The sequence below is a fragment of the Dromiciops gliroides genome, chromosome 2 (assembly GCF_019393635.1).
Source record: "Dromiciops gliroides isolate mDroGli1 chromosome 2, mDroGli1.pri, whole genome shotgun sequence".
NCBI lineage: Eukaryota > Metazoa > Chordata > Mammalia > Microbiotheria > Microbiotheriidae > Dromiciops > Dromiciops gliroides.
The window spans coordinates 135221057-135240207 of record NC_057862.1 but is presented as its reverse complement, the minus strand read 5'-3'; the positions used below and the strand labels follow the sequence as shown (position 1 = coordinate 135240207).

The window sequence follows — 19151 nt, the reverse complement described above, 5'->3', positions numbered from 1 at the left end:
ATACTTGCTACTGAATACTTTTTTTTTTAAAAAAGTGAAATTAAGGAACATTCTCCTATTTCCTTTTTATATTTTTTTTGCTTAAGATTTGTTCTGTGCCCATTGATATAAACATGTGAATTTTCTCATCTTTTAATTTATTTGATGAATTATAATAGTTTTCCTAATGTTGAACCATCCTTGCACTCCTGGTATAACTCCAACCTGGTCATAAAGAGTAATTTTTTAATATGTTTTTTAATATTATTTGAGCACCAATATTTATTAGTGAAGTTGGCTTACAGATTTCTTTCTTTGTCTTCTCTCTCCCTGGTTTTGGTATCAGGATCATGTATGGCTCACACAAAACATTTAGTATGGAAGGCACTTCCTTTCCTTCATTTTTTCTTTTTCTTTTTAAATGGCTTATGTAACATAGGGATATTTTTCCTTTAAATTACTTTTTGGTAAATATTTATTTCACTTAAATTTTCACTTTTTCTTGATATATAAATAAATATAATATTTAGGGATGAATTTTTAAAAATGTCTCTTTATTTGTTGTGAATTCTCCTTTTCATTTTTTGATATGGAAATTTTGTTCTTTCTTTATCCCAGTCATTTTAGTCAAAATAGCTAATGGTTTATAAATTTTGTTGGTCTTTCTAAAATAATATTTTTGCTAGTTAAATAGTTGCTTAGAACCTAATTTAATTTCATGTTTTGTGATTTTTTTAATGCTTATTTTCTAGTTTTTATTTCATTTCATGCTATATTCCTTAGTTTTCATTTTCTTTTATTTCTGGGTATTAGGTCACTGAAATTTTGCTCTCTATCCCAGAAATTCTACTTTGTTTTCTGGTTATTTTAATATAATTATTATGTCTTCTATAATTTATACTTTGACTGATATATTTTATATTCCACTTTGATCTATTTCTTTCATTCATATTTTCATTATTTATTCTTTTTTTTTTTTTTACTGAATCATGATCTATAGAGATAGCATTTCATAGAGAGGATAGGGTGCTGGTCTTATAGTTAAGAAAACTTGAGTTAAAATCCTGCCTCTGACATTAATTGTATGACCCTGTTCAATTCACATAATTCCCCCCTTCCTTAGGTATTTTGCTAAAACTGGTCACTGATAGAATATAATATGTAGTGATAAGGGAAGTTTACTGGGAGCTTCCCATGCTAATGAAACAAAGATATTATAAATACGTGTGGCATTCAGAGTGTTCATTAAATTTTTCTGGATTTATTTATAAGTTCTTTGTGATCTGGCATGTGATTCTTCCAATTGATGTTGAAATATCAGGATATACTTTGAGATTACTATTTAATAATCACTATAGGTAATTTTATGTAATTTTTCCAAAACTCTGTTCAGAGGCACAATTTCCTTCTTTATCTGTTAGAATTATTTAAGCAAGAAAGAAATTTACAAAAGTATCCTACAATTTTTTTTTCTTGATATCTATATCTTTTTTGCAAATCACTAAGCTTTTCTTTTCAGCATTTGGATATTATGCCATTCCACGCATGCATGCACACACACACACACACACACACACACACTCTCTCACACAGCATCACTAGGGTAAGTATGTATATATTTAGAATGTTGATAGTTTTAATGCCTAACATGCCTTTAAGCACAAAGCATAATTCAATTTAAAAAAATCTTCTCAACTCTGATTTTCTCAAAAGGAATGCTTGGAAGTCGTCGATTTCTTAAACATTGGTGCTTTTTCTTATATGAATGTGTTCATCTTTTTACAATTATTGTAAGCTGATTTCCTTTTCTTTTCAAAATAAATGGTATTCTAGACTCTTTTCCATTTCTCCTTGTCAATGATTAATCTCTTGATAAAATTGTCATCTCTTGGCAAATAAAGTGTCTCTTGGTTGCTTGAAAGACTTTTCCTTTAAACATTAAGCTCCACGGGGCAGCTGGGTGGTGCAGTGGATAGAGCACCGGCCCTGGAGTCAGGAGTACCTGGGTTCAAATCCGGCCTCAGACACTTAACACATACTAGCTGTGTGACCCTGGGCAAGTCACTTAACCCCAACTGCCTCACTAAAAAAAAAAAAATAAAAACCAAAAACATTAAGCTCCAGAACTTCCAGGAGTTGGGGATAGCCAATGGAAATTAGAGGAATAGTGGGGAGCATCAAACATGAGGAACAGCAAGGAAGTCAATGTCACTGGATCACAAAGTATGTGGAGAGGAATGTGTAAGCCTATGTGCAAGATGTCTGGAAAGGTAGGAGAATTGTAGAAGTCAAATAGAAGATTTTAAATTTGAGGATTGGAGTTGAATGGAGGCAGGGGATGTGGTCAGACCTGAATCTCTACATTTCTAGCAACTATGTTTTGGGGTGAGTTAAACCAAGAGTTTCTTTCTGCCAGCATTTCACTTCTGATCCTACTGCTTCCAGGCAATTTTCTCATACAACTTCCTGAAATAGGATAGTCAGGGATTTTGTTTGATCATGTTTATCTGTTAGGCCAATGATTCCTTTTGTAAGGGGCTAAAATTCTAGTTAGTCTGTCTAAAATATTTAATGAGTGGTCGCTAATAAATTATAAGCTTTAGCAAGAGTTAGACTTTTAAGCATTTCATAAAGATAATAAGAATTTGGTGAAGAGAAAGGCCTAAATTCATCTATCTATTAAAGGGAGAGCGCATTTCTAGCTCCCTTCTCCATCCTAGTCCTGAGGAAAGAGAGCGAGAGCACCAGCCTCGCCCCCTTTTCCTCCCACAAGCAAACGTCACTTCCTGATGCCAAAGAGCCAGATGTCTTACCCTCAGACACCTTCTCCTCATGGTGAAGCTTTCCTACAGTAAGTCTCCAGCAGGTGGTGTCATTCCAATCATTACACTTTTTTGTTTTGTTTTGTTTTTGTTTTTGTAGGGAAATGAGGGTTAAGTGACTTGCCCAGGGTCACACAGCTAATAAGTGTCAAGTGTCTGAGGCTGGATCTGAACTCAGATTCTCCTGAATCCAGGGCCGGTGCTTTATCTACTGGGCCACCTAGCTGCCCCCACGTCAATGATTCTTACATTGCTTTACGAAGCTCCATTTTCAAAGTCTTCATTTTGTAGAAATCTCACATCTTCTGACAATTCTACTGACTCTGGGTTTTGCTCTAATATCTCATAATACATTTATACAGTTTTGAGTTCCTTCTCTTCCATTCATTTCTAAGAGTGTCCACTTTGTTAAAATTTGTAAACTTCTGTTATAAAATATCAACTCTCTTGTCTTCTATTAAAATTATTTCACTTTTTAATGATCAAATTCCTCCTTTTGTCAATTTTTTACATGAAAAATTCCTCCTTTTTTTATCCCACCTCCCCATACCTACTAAAAAGAAAAAGAAAAAAGAAAGGAAGGAAGGAAGAAGCCTTATGTCACATGAGCACAGTCAAGGTATAGCAAAACATATTCCTATATTGTTTACATCTCTTCTTCTTTAAGGGCTTGACTTTCCCTTCTTTTTCCTTCTCCCATTCTTTTCAACAACTCTGAGGGTTTTGTGATTCTAATTTATGATGTTCTATTTATAGTTGTTACTATGTTATTTTCTTCTTTTTCTTGAGTTTTTTTTCTCCTCACATTCATTTACCCCACCAAATTTCTTCATTATATTAAGAACTCTTTTAGTTTATTCAATTTCTTTGATCCCTTTGTTGGTTTTTTCCCTCTGGGGCTTTCCTTGTGAAATTTTCTTTCCTTTTCCTTTTTATGTTTTTCTTTTGTTATTTTGCATCGAAAGGGAGCTAGGCTGAGACACATTCAGATATCTTTCAGGAGCCCATTTCCATCACCTTTTTAGAGCATTTTGCAATAGGTTTAGCACTGTGGATTGAAGTCATAAGCCAGAGCAACATATACACACAGTCTGTGTGTTGTAAAAATTCCCAGACTTGAAGCACGTTATGAGATCCCAAGCACTGGCAAGTGGGGAGAGGGGACAAAGAATTAGAATAGGGGCAAAACACATGCCTGACATAAGAATACAACATTACTGTGCTAAGAACCAAGGCTAAATTATAGGTCATGCTCCAGGATATTTATGGAGTTTGTGGTGATACCTTTACTGGACCAACAATAGTGTATTAGTGTGCTTGTCTTCTTATAACACTAACAATATCGACTTTGTCCATCTTATATAATTCCTGCCAATTTGATGCATTTAAAGTGAAACTCCAAAGTTCTTTTAATTTGCATTTCTTTTTCTCTCTCAAGTGTAGATTTACAATTTGTTTGTAATTTTAAGCCTTAGAAATTTGCCTGAGATACTGAGAGTTTACTGAGGATTTAAGTGACTTTCATTAGAGCTAATATGTCAGACCTGAATTATGGTCTTCTTGACTCCAAGGCTTTCTCTCCCTCTACTATACCATACTACTTATGTCTCTTATTAATAGTATTGTTTTATATTGTTTTTGATAGTTTGCATTTATTCTTTCAATAGCTGTTCATCAGTTTTGACCACTTAATAATTGGCAACTACCTCTTGGTCTTATACATTTATGTCAAGACCCTATATATTTGACTATCAAAACTGATTAGAGAGATTTGATGCAAAAACATTTCTCTTCTGCATTGTTTTTGTTCATGCAAAACCTTATACATGTTATCTAATTCTAGCACAATGGCAAGGTTAGGCCACAGGGCCTGGGAACCTACATCCATCCCTGTTTTTTACTTACTCTAGTGATTTGCCTAGATTCAGCTCCATTAGGCACTCCATTCTCAAGTTATGGGCACTTTTCCTTACCCAATATGTTATGGGCAATTATACTTTTGGCTCTGGTATAAAGATCCCTCCCAGAAAGGGAAGAAAGTAAAAAGGCACCCAGAATACAGATATGAATAATGTATGGCTTTGTATGGAATCATGTATGTTTTATTCCCACACAGAAAAAGGCATGCTAAGCAATAAATCATCATACAATTATTATAACAGAATCTAGTAACATCACTGCTCATATAGTCCAGGAGAGGCTAATATTCACACTTCATTTGAGATATTTGCAAATGGTTTCTTTGCAAGGATTGCTGATTAGCCATTTTATATGTTCACCTCCATTACACAATGTACACAAATGTCCTAGAAATACCACACGGGCTCTTTCTTTCCAGTGTCCTTTCTCTCTGTGGGCAACTCTTTCCCTATCAGTCTATCTGTTTCTGCTGTTGTTGCTGCCACAATTGCTCTGGTTAACCTTATCCTGGTGCTTGGATGTCCAGGAGAAAGAAAGTATCAGTTGTTTTTTGAGTTTTCATAGAGATTTGTACCACAGCAAAGAAGACAGAAACAGGAACTGGTTTGTAATGGGGGAGAGGGACTCCCCATGAAACCTAACATTGTAGGGAGCTCAGAGAGGTATTCTTACACTTTGAAACCAACAGGAAGAAGGCTGATAGAGCAAAGAACTGTAGCTCTGGTTTATCCATGAACCTCTTGCCTGGCTGACTTTTAATCACTACTCAGTATGAACCTTGGAGCCATTGTGGCTGATACGCTTTGAAGTGGGAGGGTAAGAAGGTTCCCTCTATCACACATGCCCATTTTAAGCTTCCATGTTGTTGCCTTAATGGCACTCTACATAATCCAAATTATCAGAATTCTCTATTACACTATGTATATGCATGCATATACACACATATGAATACACTAATATGTGTATATATTCACATATTTATACATACATAGAAGAAATACTGAAGGAATATTGATGACATTAATCTTTTCTGCCATTCATCACATCTCTTACACTGAACAAATATCACAAGGTGGGGAGGCGGGGAGGCATTACGGTAAAAGGATCAAATAGCTTAGAACAATGAGGTTCAACCTTCCACGTTCTTACCCATTAACTAATTTTTACTTCCTCTATTTCTTGATTTTAAAAACCTTGGCATTACCTTTTAAATAGTTTTTTCCCCATAGATGATAAGGAAGACAAGAATTTTAAGTTTTATTTTTCATTCAGGATTCCATCCCCCACATCTCCTTTAAACTGTTTCTCTAAATTGATAGCACGTAACTTTCTGTAGTCTACAACATCCCAGTGCTCAGGCTTGAATACCATTAGTCTAGAAATCTGACTGAATCCAACTAAAAAGGTTTATTAAGTGCCTTCCCCCACCCTTTTCTTATTGGATAGTATTCTTAACTGTCACTTGTGATGTCTCTCCATTTTCTCTCCCCCACATCATCAACAGTAGTATTTATAAATCACTTTGTGGTTTGCAAAGAACTTTACACAAGTTCTCTCATTTGATAACTCACAGTGTTCTATGAGGTAGGTGCTATCGTTATTACCCCTTTCACAGAAGAGGAAATTGGAGCCAGAAGAGATCTGAGGTAGAATTCAAGCTCAGGTCTTCTTGACTCTGTCTATTTATTCATTGTAACTACCTACTTTCTGATCTCTTTGTCAGCAAGACTGGAAGCTACTCCATAGTAGGATTCCTTAGTGGATTTTAATCTCTTTAATATCTCATTGGTGTTTGGTTAAAGGGCAGCTTTTGTCGCACTGTGGAAGGAGCTGTGGTATTTCTCAATTATTAATAGTAAGCTAAAGATTAAAACAAACTATGAAGGAAGGAACATTCCAAAATCAATAATAAAGGGAAATTAAATCTTTGGGATGATATCATGAAATCAAAGCAAATGTGAAAGACAGATTAAACTATTGGTTCCTTCAGTGCTTTCCCCAGACCAGGTTAGGTGAAATAGCTGGGAAGACTGAAGGGTGACTCCCAGAAGACTCTCAGTGACACATCATTAAATGTGCTTTTACATGGTGCAGTATGGAAAAGGGAACATTTTGTCCTCTTCTGAACATGCCTTTGCTCACTACAATCATAAGTCATCTACCACAACCTCACTTGGTACTAATAGTCTCCTCTAGCCTCCAACTCTCAATGCATGGAGCGGACAAGAAGAGGAAACTGTGATTCCCAAAGATGTTGATGAGAAAGCAGAGTAGTATGACAGGGCTGGCATTTCTTGGAAATGCACTATTTCTTTATACTGCCTTGTGAAATACTGTAGTACAAAGGAAAGCTAGCATTTATTTTAGTATTATATTATGCTTTAAGGTTAACAAAACATATTACAAACATTATTTTATTTTATCCCTACAATAACACTCTGAAATTTGTACTATTAATATCCCTATAAGTAAGGAAACTAACGTAGACAGAGGTTAAGTGACCTGCCCAAGGACACAGAACTCATAAAATATCTGAGGCTGGATTTGAACTCCGGTTTCCCTGAATCCAAGGCCAGCATTTTATCCACTATGCCACCTTGCTGCCTCTGGCTCCAGAGTCCGAGAGAACCTGGGTTCAGATTCAAATCCTGTCTCTGGTACGTATTGTCTTGTGACTTTAAGCACAAGTCACTTAACTTTCCTGGAACTCAGTTTCTTCATCTCTAAAATAATGGTATTGGATTGGATGCCCTGTGAGGTCCCTTCAGTTTTCAATCTGTAATCCTCTGATCTGTTCACTATATTTTTCTCACTTGCCCTAAGAGCATAAATGACCAGTATTTTAACATTCTCACTTTTTCTAAGGCTGTCATTTATCCTCACCTTCTTGGATCCACAGGGAAATTCTAATGATGAGGAAAGAAATGAGGTTTTCTTTTGTTTGTTCTGCATGTATTAGATATGGTTAATTCACGCTAATCACATAGTAAATTCTCTCAGGTTAGATGAACAGGACAAGACCATAGAGCAAATTGTAACATTTATATTGAAAATGTTAAGCAGAATTATATTTAACTGATGTGTCATTTTGGTGAGTTAATTTACTTCAGTTCATGTTCTGGCTGAAATGGTAGTTTTTTTTAATGAACAATCAGTGCATGACGTGTGGCAGTTTGGAAGTGTAAGAAGAAAAGCATCAAGTGCATATTAAATAGAGGGTCGAGGAGGTGTAGAAATCACAAGGAAGGATTCTAACTATCTCCCCAACCCTTCTCATATTTTAAAAATTATCCCTGAGATTTCATTTTTCTTCCTAATGAGGAAAAATCCTCCACCATTGCAGACTGGCAACTTATCTGCAATTTCTGGTCTTACTGAGTGGCCTGGGGGCACTGAGAGAATAAGTAACTTGGCCAGAGTAGTATGATCAGATATGTGAGTTTTGAACCCATCTTCTAGATTCTAAGGCTGTCTCTTTAGACACTAGGACATGCTGCTTCTCTTGTGATCATAGTATTTCTAGCTTTAAAGAGTAACTTTTCCAACCCTCACTTTCTCCCAAGAGGCAGAATGATTTGATGACCCCATAGTTCCTGTAACATGTAGTCATTCGTTTCTGGAAAACATGTAGTTGTGATTTAATTTTGATTAGATAAAATGTAAAGGCTTTTACACAAACAAAAATATACAGTCTTTTGGTCCTTAAACTCTTTTAGCTATGGCCAGAGTCAGAGATAATAAGCATTTATTAAGCACCTACTATATGCCAGGTACCTTGCTAAGCTCTGTCAAGGAAGCAAAGTTTGGAAAGGATGCTTTGGGAACTGCACATAAAAAGGATTCATGGTTCTTCTTTTTCAACTACCTTATTCTTCTCCCGGGTTTTTGTTTTACCCTCTGAATCCCTCTATATCTTTACAATCCTGAGCAAATATCTTTTCTTACCATCCTACCCCAGCCTCAAGCCTGTGAGCTAGTGCAGATCTTTATTTGTAAGCCAAGGGGACTAAGATGTAGAGAAGTGGATAACTTCTGCCCTGTTTCTGGATCAGGACTGGGGCTGAGTGCTAAATACAGCCCTGTTGAATTCCTGGATTGTTACTCTAGTATAAGAAGAAAAAGCTTCCTATGAATGATGATCCATAATAAACAAATACATGCATTTGGGCAGACATTTTATGACCTAAAATCATCAGTCATAACCCTAGTGGTGGTGGTGGTAGTGGTGGAGGTGACGATGCCTAGCTTGTTTAGCTTCAGAATTTCTTCTTGCAAAGGTGAAGCTTTAGAAAATAAATGACTTTCTGTGTATTAATTGCCCGCAGACTTTCTGAGAAACTGAGAATGTCTATGGCTGCTCTGTCTATTCAATCAAGGGCCTATACTGTGCAAAGCAACTGAAATTAACCTTCATTCCATCACACACATCTGACTTTTCTCCAATTAATTAACAAGCAGAATAGGGAAACTGAAGCAAATTCAGTCCAGAAGAATGACTCCTCCCTCCTACAAGCCTGGCTTTTAATAACATAGAGACATAGAGTCAAGAAAGTTGGGGTTTAGTTACATTTTGCATGGGGGGAATAAGCATTTATTAAATGCCCACTATGTGCCAGGCATTGTGCTAACTGCCTTATGAATATTATGTAATACATAATTAATGGTTTAAAAAATACCTCCCATAGTCTATTCCTAGTTACTATATTAGCATTGCTTTATTCCAAGATGTCTAATAAATCCCTCTTTCCTCTATCTTTATCAATGCTTTGTGAAAATGATCTATATGTGTATGAAGGGTATTCTTGACAAAAAAAATATAAGAATGGAACAGAAAGACTCATAAATATTTTTGTTTACTCATTAATGCAAATGAAAACCATCAAGATTTTTTAAAAAAAAGATTAGTTGTTCATACTCAAAGACTAAAATTTGTTCGTTTGTGCATGTGATACTTTAATTCGTCTTATTGTAGCTTATGTTTTGTTGACCCCAACCATCTAAATTTCAGTCCTTTGAATTTTAAAACAGTAGACAGAATGGATTCTAGTTCTGCACTTAGCTCTGCAATTTGGGCAACCTGTTTTCTTGTCTGTAAAATGAGAGAACTGGACCAGATGACACTTCAGAATTGTTCTCTCATTACGGATTTGAGAGGTCAGGAAGGGGAACAGCAGAGAGTAGAGAGAACGATAATTGCATATAACAGTTTCTCTCCAATTTTATTTTCCATTTTCACTTGTTCTTTTTGTTTGTTTGTTTGTTTTGTTTTTTGCAGGGCAATGAGGGTTAAGTGACTTGCCCAGGGTCACACAGCTAGTAAGTGTTAAGTGTCTGAGGCCAGATTTGAACTCAGGTTCTCCTGAATCCAGGGCTGGTGCTTTATCCACTGTGCCACCTAGCTGTCCCTCCATTTTCACTTGTTAACAAAGATATTAACCATCATTTACTAGATTATATATTTTGTGTCTTTGATTACCATTGATTAAAGATTCATAGAGCACTGGGTTTATAGTCAAAGGCTGTGGGTTCAGATCCTGCCTCCAATACTGCCTAAAAATCCTTGAACAAATGACAACTTCCTAAGCCTCAGTTTCCTCATCTGTAAAATGATTGTTAGACAAGATGATCTCTGAACTTCCTTCCAGTACAAGATCTATAATCCTGATATGTGCCTTAGTCTCTTCATTTGTAAAATGAGTTGGATTAGATGACCTCTGAAAGTTCTTCCAGTTCTAAATATGTAATTCTGTGATCTTCTCTCCTAAAACTAACTTGGTTTCATTTTGTATATATTCTGTATAAATGTTTGTATATCTATGTTTTCTCCCCTGTTAGAATATAAGCTCTCTGAGGGAAGAGACAATTTTACTTTTTTTCTTTGTATTCCTAGTGCTTATCCCAAAGACAGGAAGATAGTAGGTAATTAATAAATACTTGTTGATTAATTGATTATTTGAAGTGTGGTCTTTATTGTTTGGATTTTTGTGTGTCTGGGAACTGAAAGTGAAAGAAATTTTAACCCCGAAATCCCATGAGAGATAATGAGGTGGTGCAGTGGCTAGCCTACTAGCTGGCTTGTGACTATGTTACCTTGGACAAGTTGCTTAACCTATCCTAATAACACCTACCTCAAAAGGTTGTTGTAAGGATCAAATGACATAAGATGTATATAGATCCTTGCAAACCTTAAAGCACTGTATGAATTCTAGTTGTGATGATGGTGATGATGATGATTCAGGTTTTGTCTCACACATGAGATTAATGTGTGTGAAAAATACTTTAAAAGGGAAAAATGTCAATCGTTCAGTAGTAAGGTGGTATTGTCGTTAATACATTACTAGTACTCAAAAACAGATCAGACAAAAGGATTTTAATGACACATTTCTTTCTAAATGTTCCTTACCTTGTTTTATTTTATATATTTTTCCCATTCAACCACTTTCCTTCTTATCCTATGTATATTAATTGTGTTTGTACAGAAACGTTTCATTTAATCAACATTACCATTATATCATCTGTAATTGCCTCATTTGGTTAAGACTACATCTCCTGCCAAAAGCTGGGAGGATTGTATGGTTTGCTTCTCTTCTAATTTTTCAAAATAATATGATCTTTAGTAGTAAGATCACACATCCATTTGGAATATATTGAGGAATATAATATAAGGTGCTTGACTAAGCCTAATTTCCTTCTAGACTGCTTCCTAGCAGTTTTTATCAAACAGGGAGTTATTTATAAAGTAACTTATGTTTTCTAGTTTAATGAACACTGTATTATTGGCTTTTATTGTCTCTGATTCTCCCTTTTCTAGTTTGTTCCATTAATCTGTATCTATTTTTTAATTAATACCAGATGGCTTTGATGACTTCTGCTTTATCATATAGTTTCATATTTCTCTTGATATTCTAAATCTTTTGTTTTAAAAATTAATTATATCATTTTATCAAATTCTATAAAGCATCCTCTGATAGTGTTATTACATTAAAAATGTAGATTAACTGTGGTAGTATTGTAATTTTTGTTATATTGATCCAGTCAAGCCATGAACACTGAATATTCCTCTAGCTATTTAAGTTGTTCTGTATTTCTTTAAGGAGCATTTTGTAATAGAACCTATACAACTTTTTTGTGTTCTTTAGGAGATGGATCCCAAGACACTTTGTGCATTATTCCTATTATTATTGCCTTTTGGCTTTTGATATAATTATATGGAAATACAATTGATTTTTGAGTTTTTTTATAGCCTACAACTTTGAAGCTGTCAGTTTCCTTAATTAATCTTTGCTGATTCCTAGGATTTTCCAAGTAAACCATCCTATCATCACCAAATACAGATGATTTTTATTTCCATTTTATCTATTTTTGTCCTTTAAGTTTTCTTTTGTTTTATTGTTATTGCTAGCATTTCCAGAACTGTATCAAAGAGGAATGAGTAAAGTGGGCATCTGTGCTTTTTACTCTCTTATTTATTGAAAAAAGTTCAAGTGTATCCCCATTGGATATTATGCTTATTTTTTGTTTTAGGGAGTTTTTTTAAATATAAAAAGTCCCATCTATACTTTGTAGTTTTTTAAAAGCATACATTAATGTTGTATTTTATCCAAGGCCTTTTTCACATATATTAAAATAATCATGTGGTTTGGGATGTTTCTAATATTATTGATTATGTTGATTGTTTCCTAATGTTGAGTCATCCTTGCATCCCTGGTATAAATCCAACTTGGTCATAATGAATCCTAGATAAATCTCTGTACTCCATTTGATGGAGTTTAATTTAAAATTTCTGAATCATTATTCATTAATTATATTGGTCTATTGGTCTCCAGTGCTTTATCTTGCCTTCTTTTAGGTAATAAGATGATATTGTCTAGCAAAAGGAATCTGGTAGGGTGTTTTCTTGCTCGATTTTTGAGAATACTTTGTGTAGTTTGGATAATAATTGGCTTTTAAAAGTTTGATATAATACTTTTAATTCATCAGGACCCAGGGATATTTTCATTTGTGGTTTCTTTAGAGCAAGTTGTATTTCTTTTTCTGAGAATTAGTTATTTAAGATCTTATTTGGTCTTCTATTTGGGCACTTTATATTTTTGAAGGCATTACTTCTTTCCTTTAGTTTTTTTTTCAGTTTTGTTATCATATAACTATGTATAATAGGTTCTAATTAGTTCTTTCATTCCTTCTGGTTTTTTGCATGTGATTTCAGCTTGTTCATTTGCTATTTTGTTTTTGTCTTCTTCATTTCGATCAGTTTTATAAATTTTACTAGTTTTTTCAAAGAACCAGCTTTTAGTTTTATTTTTTGATTCTATAATTTATTTTGGTTTTTAGTTTCTCTATTGTTGCTTTTAGTTTTTAATATCTCCTCTTTCGTGTTTATTTTGTTTGTTTTCTAATTTTTAAAGTATTTTTTCAGTTCATCAAGTCTCTTTTTACTATTTTTTTTTTTTTGCAGGGCAATGGGGGTTAAGTGACTTGCCCAGGGTCATACAGCTAGTAAGTGTCAAGTGTCTGAGGCCAGATTTGAACTCAGGTACTCCTGAACCCAGGGCTGGTGCTTTATCCACTGCGCCACCTAGCTGCCCCCTCCCTTTACTATTTTTTAATGTACATTTATTAGGATATGATTATTCTCCTGAAAACTATTTTAGCTGAATCTCAGAAATTTAGTTTGCTGTTTCATCATCATTTTTTCTACATATTGTTTCTGTGATTTGTTCTTTGACCCACTCATTATTTAGGGCTCCATTTAGGCATTTATCTTTTGTTTGTACTCGAACTGATTACTGTTTTTATTGTGTTATGGTCTATAAAAGATGTTTATCTATCTTTTTACATTTTTTCCAATGACTGTGTGCTCTAGTACATGGTCAATTTTTGTAAAAGTTCCCTGTGGTGATGATAAATGCACATATTCTTTAGCAATCCCATTTAGAATACATTGTAAGTTTGTTTTTTTTTTTAAGGTCTAATTTAGGGGCAGCTAGGTGGTGCAGTGGATAGAGCACCTGCCCTGGATTCAGGAGGACCTGAGTTCAAATCTGGTCTCAGACACTTAACACTGGCTGTGTAACCCTGGGCAAGTCACTTAACCCCAATTGCCTCACCAAAAAACAAAACACACACACACACACACACACACACACACACAAATATAAAATAAAAGGTCTAATTTCTCCATTTGTTCAATTCTACATTTATCCTTTTGTTTCTCTTTCTGTTAGATTTATCCCAAACTAAGGAAAGGACATTTATATCTCCTGCTATTATTGTGTTGTTATCTATGTCTTCTTAAATTTCAGTTAATGTTTTCTTTATGAATTTAGATGCTAAAGCATTTTGCTCATGGTCCCTTTCAGTAAAATGTAGTTTTAAAAAAAACCTCTTTTGTCTTGATTTTTTTTTTTGCATTGTCTAATAGCATGATTGCAACTCCAGCTTTTTAAAATTCATTAGATGTTTGTAGAGATACATATACTGGTCCAACTATTCTGGAGAACAATTTGTAATTGTGCCCAAAGGGCTATAAAACTGTATACCTTTTGATCCAGAAATACAACTACAAGGTTTATATCCCAAAGAGATACAAGAAAAAGGAAAGGAACACATATGCACAAAAATATTTAAAACAGCACTTTTTGCAGTGGCAATGAATTGGAAATTGAGGAGGAATCAATTGAGGAATCACTGAAAAAGTTGTGATATTTGATTGTGATAGAATACTCATGCTGTAAGGAAGGAAGACTTCATAAAAACTGAGGAAGACTTATATGAATTGATACAAAGTCATGTGAGTATAACTAGGAGAACACTGTATATAACAATATTGTATATAATAACAACATTGTAATGATGCCCACCATGAAACACTTAACACAGTTAATCAATATAATAATACATGACAACTCCATAGGACTCAGGGTGAAAAAATTCTATCTACCTCCAGAAAGAGAACTGATAAACTCTTGGTGTATACTGAAGCATTTTTTTCTATATTTTTCTTGCTCATCCTACCCCACCACATCACTAATGTGGAAATGCTTTGCAAGACTTCATGTATATAATGGGTATTATATTCCTTTCCTTTTCAATGAGTGGGGGAGGGATGAAGAGATGGAGAAATATGGAACTAAAAATAAAAATTATTATTATTTTTTAAAGAACACATTCCATTCTCTCATGTTGTTTCTGGTGGGTGCAGTATAGTCTTGCATTGTTTGTATTTTCTTTATATTAGAAACTCACCTGGTTGCTTGCAAAATTTGTTTGTCATCATCGGGATTGTTAAATTTAGTTACTATGTTTCTTGGAGTTTGCAGCATAGGTTCTCTTCCCCCCAAATCTATGGATTCTTTCAATTGGCATTGTTTCCTGTGTTCAGAATTTTGGGAAAATTATCTTGCATTATTTCTTTCATTCAGATTTTTTGACTTGCCATGTCTTCTGGGTGCCATGTAATCCTTAAATTATCTCTATGCATCCTGTCTTGAACATCATTATGTTTTGCTTATGTAGAGATGATGCTTACTTTTAATGTTATTGTTTTTTGCTCTCTTCTTTCAGATTATCCCTTGTTTATGTGTATTTGCATTCTTAATCAGTTATCCTCTCTCTGTTTCTTTGGTGAAATTTGCCACTGTGAATTCAAGTTTTTCTATCCTGCCAGTTATTTCTGCTGTTCAGACCATAAATTCTGCTTTTGTAATTTTTAATTCCCTTTTTTTTTTTTTTTTTAGTGAGGCAATTGGGGTTAAGTGACTTGCCCAGGGTCACACAGCTAGTAAGTGTTAAGTGTCTGAGGCTGGATTTGAACTCAGGTACTCCTGACTCTAGGGCCAGTGCTCTATCCACTGCGCCATCTAGCTGCCCCTTTAATTCCCTTTTAAGCCATGTAGGAATGATGTGGTTCCATGCTCTCTTGGGAGTTCACGGGGCCCTTTGTCTCACTGATTAAGGAAACTTTGTTTTTCTATATATTCATAAATGCCTAAACTTTTACCTGATTGGGAGGCCATATTCCCTTCCGCTATTAATGTCATTGCTATTGTTTTGTATATTTATACTCAAGGTCTTTAACTGAATTTTTTTTCTTTCTGATTTCCTTGGGAATGTCAGTCTTCTTTCCATATTTTCCTCTATTGCTAACTTTCTGACTCCCTTCCCTTTTATGGCAATTTCCCTAGGGGCTGGACCTTAAAGTATCTCAGTCTCTTCCCACACTGGACAATTTATGGTTCACTAACCTTTATCTCTGCTCCAAGTAGCTTCTGAATGGATAGAACTGCTTCCAGTTGGATTCTGGGCTCTTTCCCTCAGGCTTAGTGGGATGTCACACAGCCACACATGTGTCCTGCCCTCTTTCATTCTCTGGCTTCACTTTTTTTTTTTTTAAAGCACAGAGTGCTGCCATGCTGTTATGGCATTTGGAGCAACTTTTCTCTGTTTTGATCTCTGTGGGAGTTGGATAGGATGGTCAGGGTGTAGAATTGAGTTCTGCTGTAGGCGGTATGGTGGGCTGAAGGGAGGGGTGCTAAGTGAGAACATTTGGGATCAGGGATTCTTCTCATGTTCATTTTCTTAACCTATTTTTTTTTTTTACCTCATTTGGGATCCTGGTGTCCCAGATCACAGAGACGGTTGAAATTGTTTTATCTCGTGTGTAATTCCTGTTTTGGAGAGGTTTAAGAGGTACTAACCATAAGAGACAATGTTTAGTCCTCCATCTTGTTGATAACATGACCTAGAAGTTTCTTTTCCTTGCCTTAGTAGGATTTATGTGTCTGTATTTGCTCAACGACTCTATGCACATTTGCTGATTTTATACCTTATTGACTTCAAATAAGTCACTTTACTCCTCTGGGACTCTACCGGACTCTATAAACTCCTTGGAGGTTTAATGAAAGCAAGAATGGCATGGGTCAGGGTGGAAAAGAGTAAGTCTGCTGCCTCATAAATCTTAATGGGTTAATGAAGGCAATGTCAGCAAGAGGAATTTATAGCTGACCAAAATTTGGGTAAGTGAGAGAATAGACCCAGTTGGAAGAATAATAAAAATGACATTAGTTAATATTTCTATGTGGGTAGCTAGGTGGTACCAGGCCTGGAGTCAGGAAGACTCATCTTTCTAAGTTCAACTCTGGCCTCAGACACTTACTAGCTATGGGACCCTGGGTAAGTCACTTGTCCCTGTTAGCCTCAATTTCTCATCTGTAAAATGAGCTGGAGAAGCAAATGGCAAACCAGTTCAGTACCTTTGCCAAGAAAACCCCAAATGGGGTCACGAAGAGTCCAACACAACTGAAAAACAACTGAATAACAACACTGGGGCAGCTAGGTGGTGCCCTGGATAAAGTGCTAGGCCTGGAATCAATAAGTCTCATTTTTCCAAGTTCAAATCTGGCCTCAGACTGTGAGATTGGCATAGTAATATAATCAATTTGTAAGTGCTCAAAAGGTGTATATGCTAGAGGACGCCCTCCATAAGCTTTGGCCTTAAAAGCATACTGATTATAAGACTGACATGTGGAGCAGCCCGAGCAGATTCGAGATGCCGTATTAGTCACACCTGGTGCTATCCAGGTGTACCAAAATGGCCTTTGTGGATGGTAGGGCGTGTGGAATTTTGGAGTCACTCCCAAGAAAGAGTAGATTTGGGATAAAATCGAATCAGTGAAATGTGTGCCTTTGTCAGAATCGATGCGGGCTGGTGGGCCAAAACGAGGTACTATCTCTTTAAGAAGAATTTTGGCAACAAAGGCAGCTGTGGCTCGGGGGCTGGGAAAGGCCTCCACCCACCGAGTGAGCTGATCAACTATAACAAGGCAAAATTTATAATGTCCTGCTTTTGGCATAGTAGCTGTGTGACCCTGGGTAAGTCACTTCACCCATTTCCCTCAGTTTCCTCATCTGTAAAATGAGTTGGGGAAGGAAATGGCATGACAAAAAGTCAGACACAACAAAACATTTCTATAGCACTTTAAGGTTTGCAAAGCACTTTATGTGTTATTTCACTAACATGTGCTTGTATAGCTTTTGAGTATAAGAAAATGGCTCCCCTTGGTTTGTTTAGTTAATCTGTCTCTAATCTCCTGCCACTAACTGTTAAAACTAGGACTTTGCCTTTCACCAGTCACCCCCCAAACCTTATTTAGTCTTTGCCAATGTCTCCTACCTCTCGATCTTTTGATTCTGTTGACCTCGTGTATGTGGCTCCTCATATTGTCTTGTGGTCACAGTGCTTCTCTGACATTTGCATTCTTCAGTTACCCATGCTACCTTGTTAGGCTCTTCCCAGAAGCAAGTACATAGATAGCCTCAGTGTCCTCATCTGTAAAAAGAGGGGGGTGGTACAAACAGTAGAGTGGCAAGAGATAATATGCAAGGAGACAACTATCTGATATCTGATAAGCAATGAAAAGATAAAAGGGAAAGGAAGATGGATTTCTGTAGAAGACCTTCTAACAACTGAAGCAGCTACTGTTTGCATCAAGACTTTGACAGAAACCTGCTAATTTCAGAACAAACACACATGAAAGTAGCCTCAGTTAATGGTGATACTTCCTAGAAATGAAGAAACTGAGTTCTAGGAAAGTTAAGTGACTTGTGCTCAAGGTCATGCTGACAATATGTACCAGCAACAGGATTTGAACCTGAACCCAGACTCTCTACAGAGAATTAAATAAAAGATTTAAATTTCAGCAAGTATCCAGGTAAAGGAAATCTTCCAGGGGCCTATGTGATTTAAAGAGAATGTCTCTTTTAACTTTTACAACCTTCCCCCCTCCTCCACACTCCCCTGTCTGTTTTTCTACCCAGTGAAATTCTTACCATGCCGTCCACCTCAGAATACATATTTTAGTGAGGGTTGTAGAGCGGTCTGACCAGTGCTTGTCAGGGGTACCAGAACGGGTATACATTGACTTGACATGAGCAACTTGAAGGTATGTTGTCTTTCCTGGGCATGTTTCAGGCATGTAATGAAGAGCCTTCCAAGACTTCTCAAACTTGAAGACCATTACTCACTCCAGCTAATTCATGTGGAGCAAATGATACTGTCAGAAAGGACTTATTCAGGATCACTAGGGATTATGACTCCTGGTTCTCCTACTTACTACCTAAGGCAAGTCTCTTCACCTCTCTGTGTCTTATTTTCTTCATCTATAAAAAGGAAGGGGTAGGATCAACTTTCTAAAGTCCCTTACCAGTCTAAATTGATCAAAAGTGATGGAAGTACAATTGTAAGGATGTTTAGTGGCGATTAAACAAAGTCTTCCAGGACTTCCTTCACTAAAAATAGGTCTTGCAAATCTAACATCATTTTAAATGATAAGTTCAAAGCATGAAAAGATGATCACATTTTCACAATAAAGTCAGAAATGTGGCTAGGCAGGAACAAGATAACTTTTCTCGGAGGGATAGTCTTTTCCCACA

General features: G+C 35.8%; 1 protein-coding gene across 2 annotated transcripts in view; it reads right to left on the bottom strand.

The window, feature by feature from the left end:
• PGPEP1L (pyroglutamyl-peptidase I like) overlaps positions 1 to 19151 on the bottom strand; it is an 89829-nt gene that overhangs the window by 29972 nt on the left and 40706 nt on the right. For both annotated transcript variants that reach the window (XM_043982686.1, XM_043982685.1), the window contains exon 4: positions 17893 to 18048. In XM_043982686.1, coding sequence (XP_043838621.1) covers positions 17893 to 17938 — 46 coding nt within the window. In that variant the 5' untranslated portion in view covers positions 17939 to 18048. The remainder of the gene's footprint in view (positions 1 to 17892; positions 18049 to 19151) is intronic.